Source organism: Pseudochaenichthys georgianus, unplaced genomic scaffold (genome assembly GCF_902827115.2).
Source record: "Pseudochaenichthys georgianus unplaced genomic scaffold, fPseGeo1.2 scaffold_200_arrow_ctg1, whole genome shotgun sequence".
Taxonomy (NCBI): Eukaryota; Metazoa; Chordata; class Actinopteri; order Perciformes; family Channichthyidae; genus Pseudochaenichthys; species Pseudochaenichthys georgianus.
Genome location: NW_027262720.1, coordinates 252,706 through 272,592, shown reverse-complemented (window position 1 = coordinate 272,592; position 19,887 = coordinate 252,706). Strand labels below are relative to the sequence as shown.

The 19,887-nt window shown below is 42.6% G+C and overlaps 1 protein-coding gene across 1 annotated transcript in view; it reads right to left on the bottom strand.

Moving 5' to 3' along the window:
- LOC117441800 (AT-rich interactive domain-containing protein 3B-like) overlaps positions 1 to 19,887 on the bottom strand; it is a 108,375-nt gene that overhangs the window by 43,352 nt on the left and 45,136 nt on the right. The window contains exons 3-4 of the mRNA XM_034077806.2: positions 19,081 to 19,155; positions 13,810 to 13,882 (exon numbers count right to left, since the gene is read on the bottom strand). Coding sequence (XP_033933697.1) covers positions 13,810 to 13,882; positions 19,081 to 19,155 — 148 coding nt within the window. The remainder of the gene's footprint in view (positions 1 to 13,809; positions 13,883 to 19,080; positions 19,156 to 19,887) is intronic.

Below are 19,887 nucleotides of genomic sequence, written 5' to 3'. Positions count from 1 at the left end.
TATTTTCATTAGAAAAGCGGTGAAGAAACGACCACGATTTGCCAAACCTTCCTCAATAAACGTGTTTCCGCTGCTAGTTTAAATCCATGTTAAGTGTATCCTATATCGCCATGTTTTGATAGTTTGCCAACCAATGGGTGGAGCTACCGAAGATAATGTCCACACAACTAAATGTGTTGAATAAATAAAAGTGTATTTTTAGTTTGGGACAAATGAATAGAAAGCAGTGGTTGTAATCTGTACCTACTGGTCTTTCTGCGTGGTTATCGTACGTCTTTTGAAGTATTGCATTAAAAAAGCCATATAGAAACACGAGTAGCTCAATTGTGGGATAAAAGCTGGCAGTTTGAAAGTAAAGCGTATCTTATATCGCCAATTGTTGATAATTGGCCAGCCAAAGGGTGGAGCTCACCAACGTCCAATAAGAATAGTTTATTGTATAGTGGGAGCGCTGATTATAGGGCGGTGGGTGTAATCAGAGTATCTCTGGTCTTTCCTCCTTACGTATTTCTATGGACGTTTTGAAGTGAATTAGAAAAGCTATTTAAAAACAGGGTTTAGCACAATGGTGGGATTTAACGTTTTGCCGCTGTTTGCTGGCCGTCTAAATCAATGTAAAGCGTAACTTATATCGCAATTGTATTGAATTCGAAAAACTGTTTCAAAAAGCCATGACTTGCTAAACCTTCCTCAATTGTGGGATACCTCGTTTTTTCTGGCAACTTATATCTTAATGTTTTGGACAAGTTGCCAAAGGGTGGAGTTCACCAACGATGGTACCGACTCCAATAAGAATAGCTTCTTTCATCGTCTGGGAGCACTGATTATGAAGCGGCGGTTGTAATCAGCGTATCATTGGGGTCCCCACCCTTTCCCGAGAGGACCACTGCTGCTTCTCTTTTTACGTGATGACCTGTCTGGTTGGCTGGGGAGCATGCTCACTTTCAGCCCACAGACAAAGTGCTTTCAAAGGGAAACGGTCTTGTCTCTACACAAAAAAACCAGCCCCTTTTAACCTCCCCTCCCTCACCCCGTCTGCCCTTTCCAGCCTCTCTTTTCTCCCCTTTCACACTTGCAGACACGCGACGGTCACTCCCTTGTCTGCTGTCCGTCAGCGTCGTCGGCCTATCACTAAAAAAAAGAGCGGTTTCTCCCCCTTTTTTTTGGGGAGATCATTAATCATCCAGTGTAGGACAGGAGGCCCCTTAATCCACCCCCCCCCCCCCCCCACACCCTCCACCACTATCCCCCATGGTGTTATCAAGTTTCAGAGGCTGTAACTGTAGCACAATAAACAGTGGGGGAAGGTGGAGGACGGGGGATGGAGACGGAGAGACAAGAGAGGACAAAATGTCACTTCCTCACTAGGTTTTATTGGTGGAGGTAAACGCGCCTCCAAAAGTGCATCCATTTGGAGGATTGGCTCTTACCTCAGTCATGGCAGTTGGAAAGACGTGCAGCTAAAGGCAGACAAAGCGGGATAATTGGATAAAGTTGCTCCTAATTGGAAATTAAAACAGTCTTCTTTAAATGAATCTGCAAAATGGACACATGTGCTCTCAAAGCCCTTTCCCTAGCTAGGGTGTATTGCTGCATGCGGAGTTGAACACGCCTCCAAAGCTGCGTCCATTTGGAGGATTGGCTTTTTAATGATAGTTGGAATAAGTTGCACCCATTTGGACATTAAAATCGTTACAGTCTACCACGAATACATCTGCAATCCGACAGCATGCACGATGGACACATGTGCTCAACATGCCAAGAGTTGGATGGAGACAAGAGAGACAAGAGAGACAAGAGAGACAAAACGCCTCCAAAGCTGCATCCATTCGGAGAACTAGCGGTTTAACGAGCGGGATATTTGGATAAAGTTGCTACGAATTGGAAATTAAAACCATGACAGTCCACTTCAATTCAATCTGCAATCCAACAGTATCCAAAATGGACAATGCCCTTTTCCTAGCTACGTTGTATTGCCGCATTCGGAGTTGAACCCGCCTCCAAAGCTGCATCCATTTGGAGAATTGGCTTTTTAACGAGCGGGATATCTGGAAACATGTGCACCTATAGGAGATACAAAACATGACCGTCTTCTTTAATCCAACAGTATCCAAAATGGACAACATGTAATCTAATGACTACGTTGTATTGCCGCATTCGGAGTTGACCACGCCTCCAAAACAGTGTCCATTTGGAGAAGTGGCTCCTGATTGGACATTAAAACCATCAATGTCTACCTCAATTAAATCTGCAATCCGACCACGTGGTCCGATGTGTTCCCAGTGTGTTCTGCCGGTAGCAGCTGCTGCCCCTTTTCCAGAAGCTGTGGGGTGTTAACTAAAGGGAAACTGAGGCTGTATCAAAGCGCCACAGAATGTTCCTATTGTCGAGTGCTGTGTGTACAGAGCTGTTATCGGGCGGCGCGAGGCTGAGCGGGGAGTCACATAACGCATACACAGACCCCCCCGAGCCCATTCAGGCTGTAATTGGTGCGGACAGAGCTCAGCGCTACAGTCGGGAAACTTCCTCTAATGTCCTGCTGGGAGGCCACTCGTCCCACCGCACACACACACACCCAGCTTACAGCGGAAACACCGGAACACTGACTTTAATTAAAAGTATTATAATGTCAACACATACTTTGGAGCACACTTCTTAGCAGAGTGTACTCCAAAGCCAACACTTAGAAAGGCACCGCATTTCAATCAGACATTAAAACCATTACCGTCTACCCCAATTAATCTGCGACCCAGGTGGATGAAGTCGCTCCCAATTGGAGATTAAAACCATGACAGTGTTCTATAAATACATCTGCTCCCCCACAGCATGCGAGGTGGACAAGTGTGCTCAAAATGCCAAGTGTAGGATGGAGAGAGAGGACAACATGTACGTTTTATTGGTGGAGGGAAACACGCCATTTGGAGGATTGGCCCCTTAATGATAGTTGGAATACGTTGCACCAAATTGGAGATTAAAACCACGACAGTCCACCTCGACACGTGGCACTTCTTAGCAGGGCGTATGTGCTCCAAAGCCAACACTCAAAAAGCCCCGAATGTCTTTTTCCTCCCGTCTGCTTTGCCCCCTGGACGGTTGAATGGAAACCCGTCTCCCGGAGATTCATGGGGACGAACGGAGCGGAGATTCTTCCAGGAGGTTTAACGGCGAGCTTAATGAGACTTCCTCATGATAATCGTTATCTCCACTTCCCTCCTTCTCCTTCCTCTAATTCTGCACATCTCCATCGAGACCAATGCACCTTAATGGCAGAGACTAGGCCGGCTTTACCACTTTATTACTATTAACAGACTTAAAGCTACTACGCAGGGATTTCCCCTGAAATAGCTTCTAAAGCAGCGATTGAACACCATGTGGTCCCTCTTAAGCTGAATCTACTGAGAAGGGTCCAGGCTTTCCTTGACGGCAACGTGTGCGGTTTTGTTCAGGTCCACGGAGCTAAGACACTTGTCTTTAACCCCCCTTTCTCTCGAGTGATTTCACTGAACGGGAGCCTCTGTTTTCTGGCTCTGTCCATCCCAGCCTGAGGCCATTAATCATCTCAAGTGGACAGCGCTGACAGGCAGTTGGCTGCATCACTCTTTATTTTCTTCTTTTCTTTATTCGCCCGTATAACCTCACGCACTGCTTTCCCCAAACCCCCCTCAACACCGAACGAGATGACGGGGGTTTCTCCTAGCTACGCTTTATTGGAGCATTCTGAGTTTAACACGCCTCCAGAACTGCATCCATTTGGAGAGCTGGCTCTTAACTTTGTCATAATAGTTGGGAGAATGTGCACCTATAGAGGAAAGAAACCATTACTGCCTTCTGTAAAGAACCCAACAGCAGGCAAGATGGACACGTGTGGATGGAGACAAAGACAACAGAGGACAACATGTCGCTTCCTAACTATGTCTTATTGGTAAACACGCCTCCAAAGTGCATCCATTTAGAGAATCGGCTCAGGATAGTTGGAGTAAGTTGCACCTATAGGAGACCCACTGCTTCCCCCCGACCCCCCAACACCCCCATCACCACCAAGCGAGAGAGTGTCCGGGTGTCGAGCCAAAACAAACATTGGCCCATCTGCTGAATCAAAACGTCGGCGTGGGTTAAAGGCGTCAAAGCTTTTTCTCTCGGAGGGCGTGAGACGGCTAAACCCAGTAATGGAGATGATGGTGCAACGAAGGATAATATCCTGCAGCGTCACTATTGTTTCACCAGCCCCCGAAACCCACCTCTTTTAGCGGTTTGAGTTTCTCCTTTCTCACATTCAATTCAATCCATTCGTTTTACTTTTTATTTTAAACATCCAGAATATTTGATATTGTTTCGATTATATTTGCCATCATATTTTTCATTTTATTTGTAATTGTTCATTCTCTTTTTAAAGTATTTTAAGTATTGTATTTTAATGTCTGAACACACTTCTGCGACCACTTCCATCCATCTATCTATCCATCTCTCTATCCATCTCTCTATCCATCCATCTATCCATCTATCCATCTCTCTATCCATCCATCTCTCTATCCATCTATCTATCTATCTATCTATCCATCCATCTATCCATCTCTCTATCCATCCATCTCTCTATCCATCTATCTATCTATCTATCCATCTATCCATCCATCTATCTCTCTATCCATCCATCTCTCTATCCATCCATCTATCCATCTCTCTATCCATCCATCTATCTATCCATCTCTATCCATCCATCTCTCTATCCATCTATCCATCCATCCATCCATCTATCCATCCATCCATCCATCTCTCTATCTCTCCATCCATCTATCCATCCATCCATCTATCCATCTATCTATCCATCCATCCATCTATCCATCTCTCTATCTCTCCATCTCTCTATCCATCCATCTATCTATCCATCTCTATCCATCCATCTCTCTATCCATCTATCCATCCATCCATCCATCTATCCATCCATCCATCTCTCTATCCATCTCTCTATCCATCCATCTATCCATCCATCCATCCATCTCTATCCATCTATCCATCCATCCATCCATCTATCCATCCATCCATCTCTCTATCCATCCATCTATCCATCCATCCATCCATCTCTATCCATCCATCTCTCTATCCATCTATCTATCCATCCATCCATCTATCCATCTCTCTATCTCTCCATCCATCTATCCATCCATCCATCTATCTCTCTATCTCTCCATCTCTCTATCCATCCATCTATCTATCCATCTCTATCCATCCATCTCTCTATCCATCTATCCATCCATCCATCCATCTATCCATCCATCCATCCATCTCTCTATCCATCTATCTATCCATCCATCCATCTATCCATCTCTCTATCTCTCCATCCATCTATCCATCCATCCATCTATCTCTCCATCTCTCTATCCCTCCATCTATCTATCCATCTCTATCCATCCATCTCTCTATCCATCCATCCATCCATCCATCTATCCATCCATCCATCCATCTATCCATCTCTCTATCCATCTCTCTATCCATCCATCCATCTATCCATCTATCTATCCATCTCTCTATCTCTCTATCTCTCTATCTCTCCATCCATCTATCCATATATATGTGTTGCAAGTGTCTGTGAGTACTGATAAATAACTGTATTAGCTTCTGATCTGTCAGAGAATTCACTTCAAAATACCCCGTCTGGTTCGTAAAGCACCGCATGGTTTATTATGATCTCCTGCTTCATCATGAACCTCCCAGACCTCTCAGGTCTTCAGGTCTGCTCTCTGTCCCCAGAGCAAAACTAAACATGGAGAAGCTCAGTTATTATGCTCCAAATATCTGGAACGAACTCCCAGAAACCTGCAGGTCCGCTGCAACTCTCGCCGTTTTCAAATATCTAATCCTGTCTCGCTTTGATTGACTGTGCATGGCTTCTTGATGACTTCAATGCGTTTCTTTTGCACCACATCTTAATGCTTTCATTTGAAGTAAAGCACGTTGAATCGCCTCGTGTTGAAACCTCTCCCGGCAGCAAATAAAGCCAGGTTCTGCAGCAGAATAAAGCTCCTTGTTTAGGGGGCAAACGTTGAATGTGAAAGGGGCCCGGCAATGAATGCTGGAGGAGTTGACCCAAAGAAAAACAAGAGGCAAGTAAATGAAGGTGGAGAGAGGATTTGTATGCGTGTCTTCTGCCATTTCTGTGATTCACAGCCCGTCAATGGGCCCCTTTACGCACAGACAGGCTTTAGGACAGCTGCTAAAATTCCTCAACCATTAACACTCACACACACACAAACACACACACACACACACACACACACACACACACACACACGCACACACACACACACACGCGCCTGTTTTTAAGCGCGGAGGCAGGAAATGGGAATCCCTCGTAAGTTTTCCTTCCGCTGTTGCTTTCCTCTCAAGGCCTGGAGGCCCCGCGATGAGGTGGGAAAGCACTTCACCATTTGTCCCCCTCTCCAACCAATCTGCTCCACGGAAAGAGGAGGTGTTTTTAAAACCGTTCTGCTTTTAAGATCAGGCGAATGAAGAGGTTTGCATTTCCCATTCCACCACTTGGTATTCCCGGCTTCTTCCACACAGAGGGGTTGAAGGGCTGAAGACTTTCTTTTTGCCGCTACTCTTAATTGAACTATTCACATCTATTCTATTCACGTACCTGTTATTCTTGTTTTATTATCTTTGCTTTTTAATGTCTACTGTTTGTTTTATGCTCTTAATGTCTTTCATTTTGGTAAAGCACTTTGAATTGACTTGTGCAAAGAAGAGGAAGGAGGAGATGGCAATTAGAGGGTGCCATTAACAAGATCTTAGCCAGCCTCGCTCTTCCATCTCTGGGCACTCAGAGACAAAATGGGAATCCGACCGAGCAATTTGTTCCCTGCGATTACGATTCGAGAGACAGCCGAGGTCAGCCAAGTGCCTCTTGCATTAAGGGAGGGGCGAAAGACTCACTTAAAGGTGAAGGAAATTATACCTTACCCTCCCACACGATGGTATATCAGCGAGAGAAAAGACAAATCTCGCATATACAGTCTGACACATGGCAGTTTCATGTTCCAGTAATACCTGCAGGGATGTTGTCTTTTCCCCGTGCCCTTTTTGCCCGCATTAAAAACCCCTTTTTCATCTCTCAACGTATTATTTTTCCCTTTGCCTCGCACTCGTCCATTATAGATGCACTCACTGGAGATAAGGTAATATGTGTTACTGGTCACATGTAGTGATGATGATACTTGATCCACGCAAGCCGATTCCACTCAGTGTAACTCGCTCTGGAAACTTAATTTAGCTAAGTTAAGAAAATACAAAGGACAAAAGTTCTAATATGCATTTTTGTATTTTAGGGCTCTAATATGCAAGTTAATAATTTTCCTTTTGCATTTTCCTCTGTATCTGTACTTTAATGTCTCCACTGTGGGAGGAATAAAGGCAAGGTAAGGCAAGGCAAGTTTATTTATATAGCACTTTTCAACGCAAGGCAATTCAAAGTGCTTTCCAAAAAAAATGAAAGACATTAAGCATTAAAAAAGAAAAGCTAATAAAATAAACATTAAGGAAAAATACATGGATAAAAGTTACAGTGCAGTTTAAAATATAAATAAAGGCTTTCCTGATACAAATAATTTAAGCACGGTACGATATGAGAATATGTCTTAATTGCCCTGGCCATAAACAAATATGATTCACAATATAAACCTAAAAACCATCAAAATATGCTTGAAACTTTTGTCTCAAAACATACTGGCTTCACTTTCTTTCTTACTGCATACACTGTTAGAAATACACTAAGAAATGTACTTAATACATGTTAAACGTGCTTTTATTTAAAGCAACAAACAAACATACAATCTTACATAAGGTCATCAATAATCCTAACGTGGGTAAATAAAAAAATAGCCTCATAGTGAGGGTCTGTTATTTCTGTATTATTCTTTTTTTTAGTTTTTATAGGTTTTTTTATAGCTTTTTGATAACACTGAAAACAAAAACAATATTTATAACGCGATCAGTGTTCAACTCCTGTATCGTCCGATCTCTAAATCCATCCCATTTGCTCAAAACACAACAATTGGACTTAAAAAAAGAGACGGATAACTTCACCTTTTGGTTTTCCTGCTAGCTGGTGGAAGCAACGCGACATGGCGCTCTCTAATCAGCCAGTGATCTGCTGTCGGGGGGTTGGGGGGTATTTCACTGATCTTGATGGATACCTCTGTCTGACGGCGTGAGTTAGGGGTCAACAAACCTCTCCCAGAGTCTGCTAACCGGACAGAGACGCTAACAGAGACGCTAACAGAGCCGCTAACAGAGCCGTGACAGATCTGCCCCTCCCTCTTAATACATCACACTGCAAACAAGACCCCCGAAAACTTAGAGCAGGCCAGGAGCTGCTTCTTCTCCGGGCTCCTTCTCGGGTTATCCCCCCGAAAGAGAGGTGCAGGAATGAGTCCTAAAACCCCACAATGAATTAGCCTTTTCCTTTATAGCCCAACATTAACCGCCTTTAGCTTAGCGGGTGGTGATGTGTAAGAAATGTAACCGTGATAAAAAAAAAAGCTAAATGTTGGCTGGAGACAATGCCATTAAAATACATCAGTAAATATCCCACTGGTGAATGAGTTTCTGTGTGTCTAAATGAGATGACTAAACGTCATCACGCCCAGCATTAGCCACCTTTAGCTTAGCGGTGGTGACGTGAAGTCATGTGACCGTGCTGTAGTTCCTTTATAGCCCAACATTAGCCGCCTTTAGCTTAGCGGTGGTGACGTGAAGTCATGTGACCATGCTGTAGTTCCTTTATAGCCCAACATTAGCCACCTTTAGCTTAGCGGTGGTGACGTGAAGACATGTGACCGTGCTGTAGTTCCTTTATAGCCCAACATTAGCCTCCTTTAGCTTAGCGTGGTGACGTGAAGTCATGTGACCGTGCTGTAGTTCCTTTATAGCCCAACATTAGCCACCTTTAGCTTAGCGGTGGTGACGTGAAGTCATGTGACCGTGCTGTAGTTCCTTTATAGCCCAACATTAGCCACCTTTAGCTTAGCGGTGGTGACGTGAAGTCATGTGACCGTGCTGTAGTTCCTTTATAGCCCAACATTAGCCACATTTAGCTTAGCGGTGGTGACGTGAAGTCATGTGACCGTGCTGTAGTTCCTTTATAGCCCAACATTAGCCTCCTTTAGCTTAGCGTGGTGACGTGAAGTCATGTGACCGTGCTGTAGTTCCTTTATAGCCCAACATTAGCCACCTTTAGCTTAGCGGTGGTGACGTGAAGTCATGTGACCGTGCTGTAGTTCCTTTATAGCCCAACATTAGCCACCTTTAGCTTAGCGGTGGTGACGTGAAGACATGTAACCGTGCTGTAGTTCCTTTATAGCCCAACATTAGCCACCTTTAGCTTAGCGGTGGTGACCTGAAGTCATGTGACCGTGCTGTAGTTCCTTTATAGCCCAACATTAGCCACATTTAGCTTAGCGGTGGTGACGTGAAGTCATGTGACCGTGCTGTAGTTCCTTTATAGCCCAACATTAGCCGCCTTTAGCTTAGCGGTGGTGACCTGAAGTCATGTGACCGTGCTGTAGTTCCTTTATAGCCCAACATTAGCCACATTTAGCTTAGCGGTGGTGACCTGAAGTCATGTGACCGTGCTGTAGTTCCTTTATAGCCCAACATTAGCCACATTTAGCTTAGCGGTGGTGACGTGAAGTCATGTGGCCGTGCTGTAGTTCCTTTATAGCCCAACATTAGCCGCCTTTAGCTTAGCGGTGGTGACCTGAAGTCATGTGACCGTGCTGTAGTTCCTTTATAGCCCAACATTAGCCACATTTAGCTTAGCGGTGGTGACGTGAAGTCATGTGACCGTGATCTAGTTATTTTTTAAGCCAAATATTGGCTGGTTTGAGACAATGACAGTTATATGACAGTAAGAAGTTAGAAACGCCACATTTGGCACACACGAGCAGAGGGACGAGATACTCGTGCACACCAAGTTTGAGGCCTGTACCATTCGCCACTGAGGTATAACGATCATGTCATCTTGTTTTAGCATCATTCTGGTCAGGTCCTACATTATCTACACATTGTATTTGTCCCAGCACCTTAACACTAACCCTGACCATCTGCAAACTGGTGCCTGAACCTAACAACCCTAATGTGTTCCTAAAACCATTGGAAATGTAAGCGTGGAATGAGATTGATAACACCATCACATATAATAGTCTTCGTCTGTCTTCAGAAAGCGCTTAAAGCAAATATGGCAGGGATTGAATTCACAAGGGTCTGTGGACCCATTTAGGCAAATGTGTGCACCATCATCATCCGTCACCGTCTGACAAAACAAACCACGTCTCCCATACACACCGCCATGTGACAAAACACCATGAAGTATGATCCACACACACCACCAATCACAGCCTGCCAAAACACAGCCTTTCCAGAATGCACCTCTGTAATAACACTGTGATTCAGCTTGGGAGGTATTCCTGTAACTCGGCAACCGATTTGTATGATAGGCAGAGATGACAAAAGTACACACATCCTTTACTCAAGTAGAAGTACAGATACTCGTGTTTAAAAATACTCTGGTGAAAGTAGAAGTACTGGCTAAACTTCTACTCAAGTCAAAGTAAAGAGGCTTTGAAGCGTCTTCAAGTAAAAAGCACCCATAGCTAGCAGCTGCTTTAAAGAGTACCTGACCTCCCTTTATATCAATAGAACAATAATGTCATTGTTAGCTAATGAATGTTTCCATGCTGAACAACAGCAACATGACAACGTTTCCATTGGTCCCTCTTCTTTAGAGAAGACCAGGAAGTGATGGATACACGGATCGTGTTCCAACCAATAGGCACGCAGTGACTCTGAAGAATAATGATCACGCACCAACACACATTCAGACTAAAGGAACCAGCTGTTTGGGAAATGAGAAGTACAAAGTAAAAAGTCGTTAGAAAAATAAGTAGTGGAGTAAAGTACTGATACCAGACAAATGTACTTAAAGGTCACCTAAGGTCTCAGATAAATAAAAATATATAAAAAGCATGTCGATTAAGTGTTTTGCTCAAAATACCAAACAGATCACCCATTCGAGCCACGCCTCATATCCCTCTATTTCAGCCCCGTTACTAAAGTGCTGATTCTGGGTATAAAGCTTTAAATATATATATATATATATATATATTTCAAATTCTACCCAGAAACAGCTAAATGCTGCCGTGATGAGACGCCATATCGTGTTCCAAACCACATCAAGGATTACTTCTGAAACAGTATGGAGCTCAAACTCTTTTTCTCTCTCAGGTTTTCTTTTTACTTCCTGCTTCTTCACACACATGCTCTCTCCAGTACAGGTTAGCTCTGAGTGTTAGCGATGCTAATGTAAACAAACAATATGACGTCCAAAACACGTCACGCATTGTTTCCGATAGGGCCGTGGGTCCACATTTCAGAAATTACGTCATATCGTTTTTTAGAGATTTGGGTACGTAGGAAAAGAGAGAGGGTTTTATTTACTGACACTTTGTGAGCCTCCTGACACCGGGGACACATCTTTATGTATAAAAGACATCAAAACGTGCATGTTGCATGATAGGAGACCTTTAAGTACAGTAATGAAGTACTCCCCGACTTCCCACCTCTGCTGACAGTAAGTGCATTAAATCGGCTCGCGTCAGCTGATCTCCCCGGCTGTTGGCCAACTAAATAAGTGAGTCCAGATCCGATTGGCTGTTATGCTGCAGAACCACAGGATCACCAGGGGCAAATCTCACCTGCTGACCCCGCAAAGCCTCTACTCTGGGGAGGGGGATTAGTGAAGGATTTCGGAGCCAGCGAGAGTTACAGCATGTTGTCATGTCAGTGACATGGCACACTTGGGACATGTAATTATATTCAGCGCATCAAAGCCACAAAAAGGACACAAGAAGGGGTTATACACTTACCTACCAAACTCCCTTTCTTTGGACTACACTTCCTGTTTCTATCAGAGTGTCACAAAAAGGACACAATAATAATAATAACTTAGATTTATATGGCGCTTTTCAGGGTCGCAAGAAGGGGTATACGTTTCCCTTTGTATCCTCTATCTACCAACCTCCCTTTCTTTGGACTAAACTTCCTATTTCTATTAGACAGTGTCCATACTTGTTCATCTGTAAAGTCCGTAATTACATTCAGCGCATCAAAGCCACAAAAAGGAGGGGTTACAAGTGTCCTTTTTTTTTTAAACGTCGATCAACCAACCTCTCTTTCTTTGGACTAGACTTCCCTTTTTTATCCGAAGGTGTCCATACTTTAAGAAAGCGCTTGTTCGTTCATCTGTCCAGCCCACCGAGACGATATAAATATGCTTAAACATCTTCGATTCGATCCTTTCTTAGTTTCTACGGGCTCCAATTGATTGACCGAATGAAGTGTTTTCGCTGCAGAAGGAACACCAATCAATCTGTGGCTGAAATCCAGATGCTCCGTTCAAAAACATGTCTCGACCCCTCCTCACACCGAGACAGGAAATGACTCTTCAGAAATGGAAGTCATGTGGTATTTGGTTTTGGGGGGAAATTAACTCCAACCAATGTCACATTTTGGAGACTTGTAAAAGAGTGCGAAAGGTATTTCTGTAGGACATGAACATGGCATGCTGCGGCTCGTTACCATGGTGTTTTTATATTTAAAATGTATATTCAAATGTCTACACAATGTGGTGTCCCATTTTGACCAACAGATGTTTCTCGTGGAATTTAGACCACATTTTGATGTAAATGTGTATGTTATTGGTTATTGTGGGGTAAACATGCTATTATTTGCACTATAATATGTGGAATCCCAACGTTTTCCTGTTTTAGCAACATGTTGCATCTTAACGGTTCAATTTCTGTTCACTTTTGGCAGTTTTAGCCCAAAAAGGGAAACACTTTGGGTACTCCACGTCAAACATATATCAATCCAGAGCCCCCAAAAGCATCCCATTGACAACAACAAAAAACCCACTTTCCACCAAATGTAAACGTGTAGAAAACTCCTCGGACAATCGTGTTTGTAGAAAAATACTCTAATGAACTTAAAATCTCAAGTAAATCCTAATTTACCAGTTAAAGCAGGGGTGTCAAACTCAAGGCCCGGGGGCCAAATCCGGCCCACGACTTCATTTCATGTGGCCCCGCAAGAGCTTGCAAAGAATATAATACGTTTATTATACGGTTACATGCCACTTTACAGAAGCAGGTGGCCCACAAACTACATGTCCCACAATGCATCTCGTTTGGGCACTGAAGAGACTTGCAATTATTTGCCCTGGATTTCTGCTTTCAAACGTAGTTAGTTATTACCCTATCCGATAATAATCGAATTAGAGGCAATAATGTAATACATTATTTTATATATATATTATATATTTATATATGTATATTTATATATTTACATCCGGCCCTTTGAGTGCAACCATAATGCTAATGTGGCCCGCGATGAAATTGAGTTTGACACCCCTGAGTTAAAGAGTTAAAAATGCTCTTATATGCACTATAATATAGAATCACAAATTTTTTATTTTAGCACAATTTTGCCTCTTAACAATTTCTGTTCACTTTTGGCCGTTTTAGCCTCAAAGGGAAACACTCGGGGTACTCCACGTCAAACATATATCAATCCAGAGCCCCCAAAAGAAGCCCATTGACAACAACAGAAAGCGTGGAAACTCCTCCGGCAATCATTTGTAAAAAACTAATTCAAATCTCACATAAATCACAATGTAACCACACAAGGATGGAGATTGAGAGCCTGAAGTGAGGAAGCATCTGCTACTGCTTAACACAATGTGGATTTCAGAACTCTTACCTCTTTTCTGCATGAAGGTGAAGAGGTCGTCCAAAAACTCCTTCCTCTTGGGGTCTGGATCCAGTTCGTACAGCTGAAGAGGGAACAGAAGCTCATTAGGACGGCTTCGCTGAGTCGGCATGTAATACCTTTAGTTACTTCTCAGATCTGGATGAAGGATGTGAAATCTAATCAAGTATATAATATACTATATAATCAGACTTCAGTTCCACCTGGAGTAAATCCACCAGCTACCCTGCAGTCTACAAAGCCATTCAGACTAGCTGCACCTTCACCAGCTACCCTGCAGTCTACAAAGCCATTCAGACTAGCTGCACCTTCACCAGCTACCCTGCAGTCTACAAAGTACTTCAGACTAGCTGCACCTTCACCAGCTTTGAGAACACTTTCATGATCAATCATTATAAAACATATCATATATATTATTCTGAAATGGACCGATCTGCACAACGACTACTTTTACTGTCTTTCACTATATTTAGATGAGAATACTTTTCTACTTTCACTTGAGGAACATTTTGAATGCAGGACTTTTACTGTAACAGAGTATTCCTACACTCTGGTACTTCTACTTTTACTCAAGTATAAGATCTGAGTACTTCTACTTTAACTCAAGTACAATATCTGAGTACTTCTACTTTAACTCAAGTATAAGATCTGAGTACTTCTACTTTAACTCAAGTATAAGATCTGAGTACTTCTACTTTAACTCAAGTACAAGATCTGAGTACTTCTACTTTTACTCAAGTACAAGACCTGAGTACTTCTACTTTAACTCAAGTACAATACCTGAGTACTTCTACTTTTACTCAAGTACAATATCTGAGTACTTCTACGTTTACTGAAGTACAAGATCTGAGTACTTCTACTTTTACTCAAGAACAAGATCTGAGTACTTCTACTTTTACTCAAGTCTGAAAATTATTATTATTTTTTTTTTGTTTGTTATTATTTTATTTTTTTGGTACTTTGTTATAATTATTAATCTGAGTGAAAAAAGAAAAAAAGGAGAATATATATATATTATTGTTATATATTTGTTTTGTTTCTGACATGTTCAATAAATTGACCAAACAAAAAAGTCAAACACAAAAAAAAGTATAAGATCTGAGTACTTCTACTTTCACTCAAGAACAAGATCTGAGTACTTCTACTTTCACTCAAGAACAAGATCTGAGTACTTCTACTTTTACTCAAGTACAATACCTGAGTACTTCTACTTTTACTCAAGTACAAGATCTGAGTACTTCTACTTTTACTCAAGTACAAGATCTGAGATCCGAGTACTTCTACTTTTACTCAAGAACAAGACCTGAGTACTTCTACTTTTACTCAAGTACAAGGTCTGAGTACTTCTACTTTTACTCAAGTATAAGATCTGAGTACTTCTACTTTTACTCAAGTATAAGATCTGAGTACTTTTCCTCCTCTGCATATTTTACCTCAAACTTAAACTCTATTTCAGATCTGATCCGGTGTGTCTCTCTGAGGTGCTCTGCAGTTCAAACACTGTCTATCTTCTGTCCCACAGAAACAGAACATCATGTCAACGGCCGGCTGACCGTTAGCTCTTATCTTCCTGCAGCTCCGAACCGAAGAGGTGAGGCAACGGGCAACAGGCAACATGAATCGAGCCGAGAGACGTATAGCTCTGCATCGTTAGGAATGCTCCAAAGGTTAAACTGGTGAGCCAAAATGCTACTTAGCCTGAGTTTATTATTTGTATTATTATTATTATTTGTTTACGTCGATTGTATTTGTATTTGTTGAGCACTTCCGGTAACTGTCACATGGTGAGGTTTGTGTTATTCGGTCACCCGTTACATGTCGGCTGTGGATGACGGAGAACTTGTGCTGACACTGGTTCTGTTGACCCTCTAAGTTATTGTGTTTTGATTTTGTTTATTAAATATCTTACTTCAGTGTGGACGTTCTCATTGGGAACGCTTTGCAGTATTTCATTTCATTTTAATTTGTTCCGTTCATGGTATGCACACAGGGTCAGCTCTACAACACATCGAATGGGGGGGCAATCATTTACCAAGGGGGGGTACACACTGCCGTCAACAACACACACACAAACACACACACACACACACACACACACACACACACACACACACACACACACACACACACACACACACACACCAACACAGCTTCAATTTAAAAAAACATGCTGTAAAGTCTGTTGTCTTTCACACACTCTGCAGGGTGTAGTGATTTGTACAGCGCACCTAAGACTTCAGCATGCATGCACGGTTGTGGCACGACCACCAAAACAGAAACATATGGACATAGGCCACCATACGAAAAGTGTGCAAATGTATAGTATCCTATCCATGTGAACATGTTTTAGGTGGGGGTGGACCTAACCTCCTCTAGGGGGATCCGGGGGCATGCTCCCCCGGGAAGATTATTTTTAAAATATTGAAGTTAAAAGCATCAATCTGGTGCACTTTGAGAGCTAAATGAGAGATCTATGGATAGCCAACATCTCTCAGCATCCAGATGAAACAGAACTTTAAACAGATGTTCTTTTTCTTTATGGATATTTTACTCATCACTCCCCCTTTAAACTGTATTCTTGTGTTACTGTCCTATAGCATTTCATACCCGTTTTTCATTTATTCTCTTATTCTTTAATAACTATAATGATCATATAAAGGCATTCCTCGCAAATACTTGTTTACATAAATGATGACCAAACCGTTTGAGACCCACTGAGATAACTTACACTAAAGTGAACTATCTAAACACTGAGAGAGTCCTTACCTCACTGAGCTGAGGTTATACGATCCTCTCAGTCTGACAGGAGAGGACTGTCCTCCACCTTGGTGTAGAAACAGCTCTTTATATCCGTTAGCATAGCTAGCTAACCAGATGCTAACAACAACATTCCACGTTACCGCTCGCGCACTCACAAAATGCGCTCGTGCCACACACACACAGAGCCGAGCTTGAATGAAACACAGAGACCCAGAAGTACTTGTACTGGACTGTATATCATATTATGTTCGATGGCTTTACTATAATCAGTGTAACAGATGAACAGATCGCCACCGGGCTTTCATCTAAACACACAGCCATGTAATGATAACAAAACAAAGGTCGGGGGTCATTGGTCAAGCAACACACCAATCAGAGAGCAGCAGTGAGCACCTCAGGCTGTGTTTTATATTTGTATTATTTATTGCTGAGTATTTCACACAAAAAACCTTTAGTGGAAACGTTTTCACTGATATGATTAAAAAAACAAAAATGGCAAAGTGGCAAGGCTTGCCCACCCTGCGTTGGGTCAGTGACTCATTTGGGGGGGGCATGGCCCGCGAATGACCCCCCATGACGCCGACCCTGTATGCACAACTTAAAGGTCCCCTATTATACTGTTTTTCATCAACATATCTCACAGATCTCAGATATATACAGAACCTGTCTCTGATTGGCTGAAACACCAAACAGATCATTGCAGCATTACCCATAATCCCCTCTGTTTCAGCCCTGTTTCCAAAGTGCTGATTCTCTGTCTGTTACTTTAGATGAAAATAAGGAGCCCCTCCCCACGCCCCTCAGAGAGAAGAGGGGACACATGTTGATGTAGAAGAGACATGAAGAAGAGGGGACACATGTTGATGTAGAAGAGACATGGAGAAGAGGGGACACATGTTGATGTAGAAGAGACATGGAGAAGAGGGGACACATGTTGATGTAGAAGAGACATGGAGAAGAGGGGACACATGTTGATGTAGAAGAGACATGGAGAAGAGGGGACACATGTTGATGTAGAAGAGACATGGAGAAGAGGGGACACATGTTGATGTAGAAGAGACATGGAGAAGAGGGGACACATGTTGATGTAGAAGAGACATGAAGAAGAGGGGACACATGCTGATGTAGAAGAGACATGAAGAAGAGGGGACACATGTTGATGTAGAAGAGACATGGAGAAGAGGGGACACATGTTGATGTAGAAGAGACATGAAGAAGAGGGGACACATGTTGATGTAGAAGAGACATGAAGAAGAGGGGACACATGTTGATGTAGAAGAGACATGAAGAAGAGGGGACACATGTTGATGTAGAAGAGACATGAAGAAGAGGGGACACATGTTGATGTAGAAGAGACGTGAAGAAGAGGGGACACATGTTGATGTAGAAGAGACATGGAGAAGAGGGGACACATGCTGATGTAGAAGAGACATGAAGAAGAGGGGACACATGCTGATGTAGAAGAGACGTGAAGAAGAGGGGACACATGTTGATGTAGAAGAGACATGAAGAAGAGGGGACACATGTTGATGTAGAAGAGACATGAAGAAGAGGGGACACATGTTGATGTAGAAGAGACATGAAGAAGAGGGGACACATGTCGATGTAGAAGAGACATGAAGAAGAGGGGACACATGTTGATGTAGAAGAGACATGAAGAAGAGGGGACACATGTTGATGTAGAAGAGACGTGAAGAAGAGGGGACACATGTTGATGTAGAAGAGACATGAAGAAGAGGGGACACATGTTGATGTAGAAGAGACATGAAGAAGAGGGGACACATGTCGATGTAGAAGAGACATGAAGAAGAGGGGACACATGATGATGTAGAAGAGACATGAAGAAGAGGGGACACATGTTGATGTAGAAGAGACATGAAGAAGAGGGGACACATGATGATGTAGAAGAGACATGAAGAAGAGGGGACACATGTTGATGTAGAAGAGACATGAAGAAGAGGGGACACATGTTGATGTAGTGAGACACGAAGAAGAGGGGACACATGTTGATGTAGAAGAGACATGGAGAAGAGGGGACACATGTTGATGTAGAAGAGACATGAGGAAGAGGGGACACATGTTGATGTAGAAGAGACATGAAGAAGAGGGGACACATGTTGATGTAGAAGAGACATGGAGAAGAGGGGACACATGTTGATGTAGAAGAGACCGGCCCCTTTCTCAAAAAACTAAAGAAATAGAAATAGATGGTCTGTCCTTCATATTTTCTTATTCACAGCCACTCATAATTGTATCGTCGGAAAATAAGATTAACACAAAAACTCACTACAAAACATGTTTCGTTCCCACTTGACAGTTAACGGAAAGAAACAAAACAAACAACAACAACAACAACAACAACAACAAAACATCACATGAACAAGGAAGAGTGCAAGTCCTGCTGGATAAAGCCAAGCGTAGCCTCTCGGCGACTCAAACTGAATTGAGCCGCCACAATGATAGTTATTATGTAATCGGTGCAACAGCATGTGTTCTTCTTACCTTGGCGAAGTCTCTGGAGGCTTCTCCTCTTCCTCGGTTGCTGTCGGCATCATCGTTCCAGCCTGCACTCCCATTCTGCACGAGACAAAGAGAGAAACACAAACGGTCAGCAAACAAACCGGAAGTTGTATCGAACACTTACTGGACTGTTTAGTTCTAGTGTCTTCATTTCTTATTGCCTTGCTTTTTATGCTGCTGCAACGCAAACATTTCCCAAATTCGGATCAATAAAGTACTTCCTGTCCGTCTGTCCATCCATCCATTCATCTATCCATCCATCTATCTCTCTATCCATCAATCCATCTATCTCTCTATCTATCCATCCATCTATTCATCCATCCATCAATCTATCCATCAATCTCTCTATCCATCCATCCATCTATTTATCCATCCATATATCCATCCATCTATCCATCCATCAATCTATCCATCTATCCATCCATCAATCTATCCATCTATCTATCCATCTATCCATCCATCCATCTATCCATCAATCTATCCATCTATCCATCAATCCATCCATCCATCTATCCATCTATCCATCCATCCATCTATCTATCCATCTATCCATCAATCCATCCATCTATCCATCAATCCATCTATCCATCTATCTATCTATCCATCCATCCATCTATCTATCCATCTATCCATCAATCCATCAATCCATCCATCTATCCATCAATCCATCCATCCATCTATCTATCTATCCATCTATCCATCTATCCATCCATCCATCTATCCATCAATCCATCAATCTATCCATCAATCCATCCATCCATCTATCCATCTATCTATCCATCCATCCAT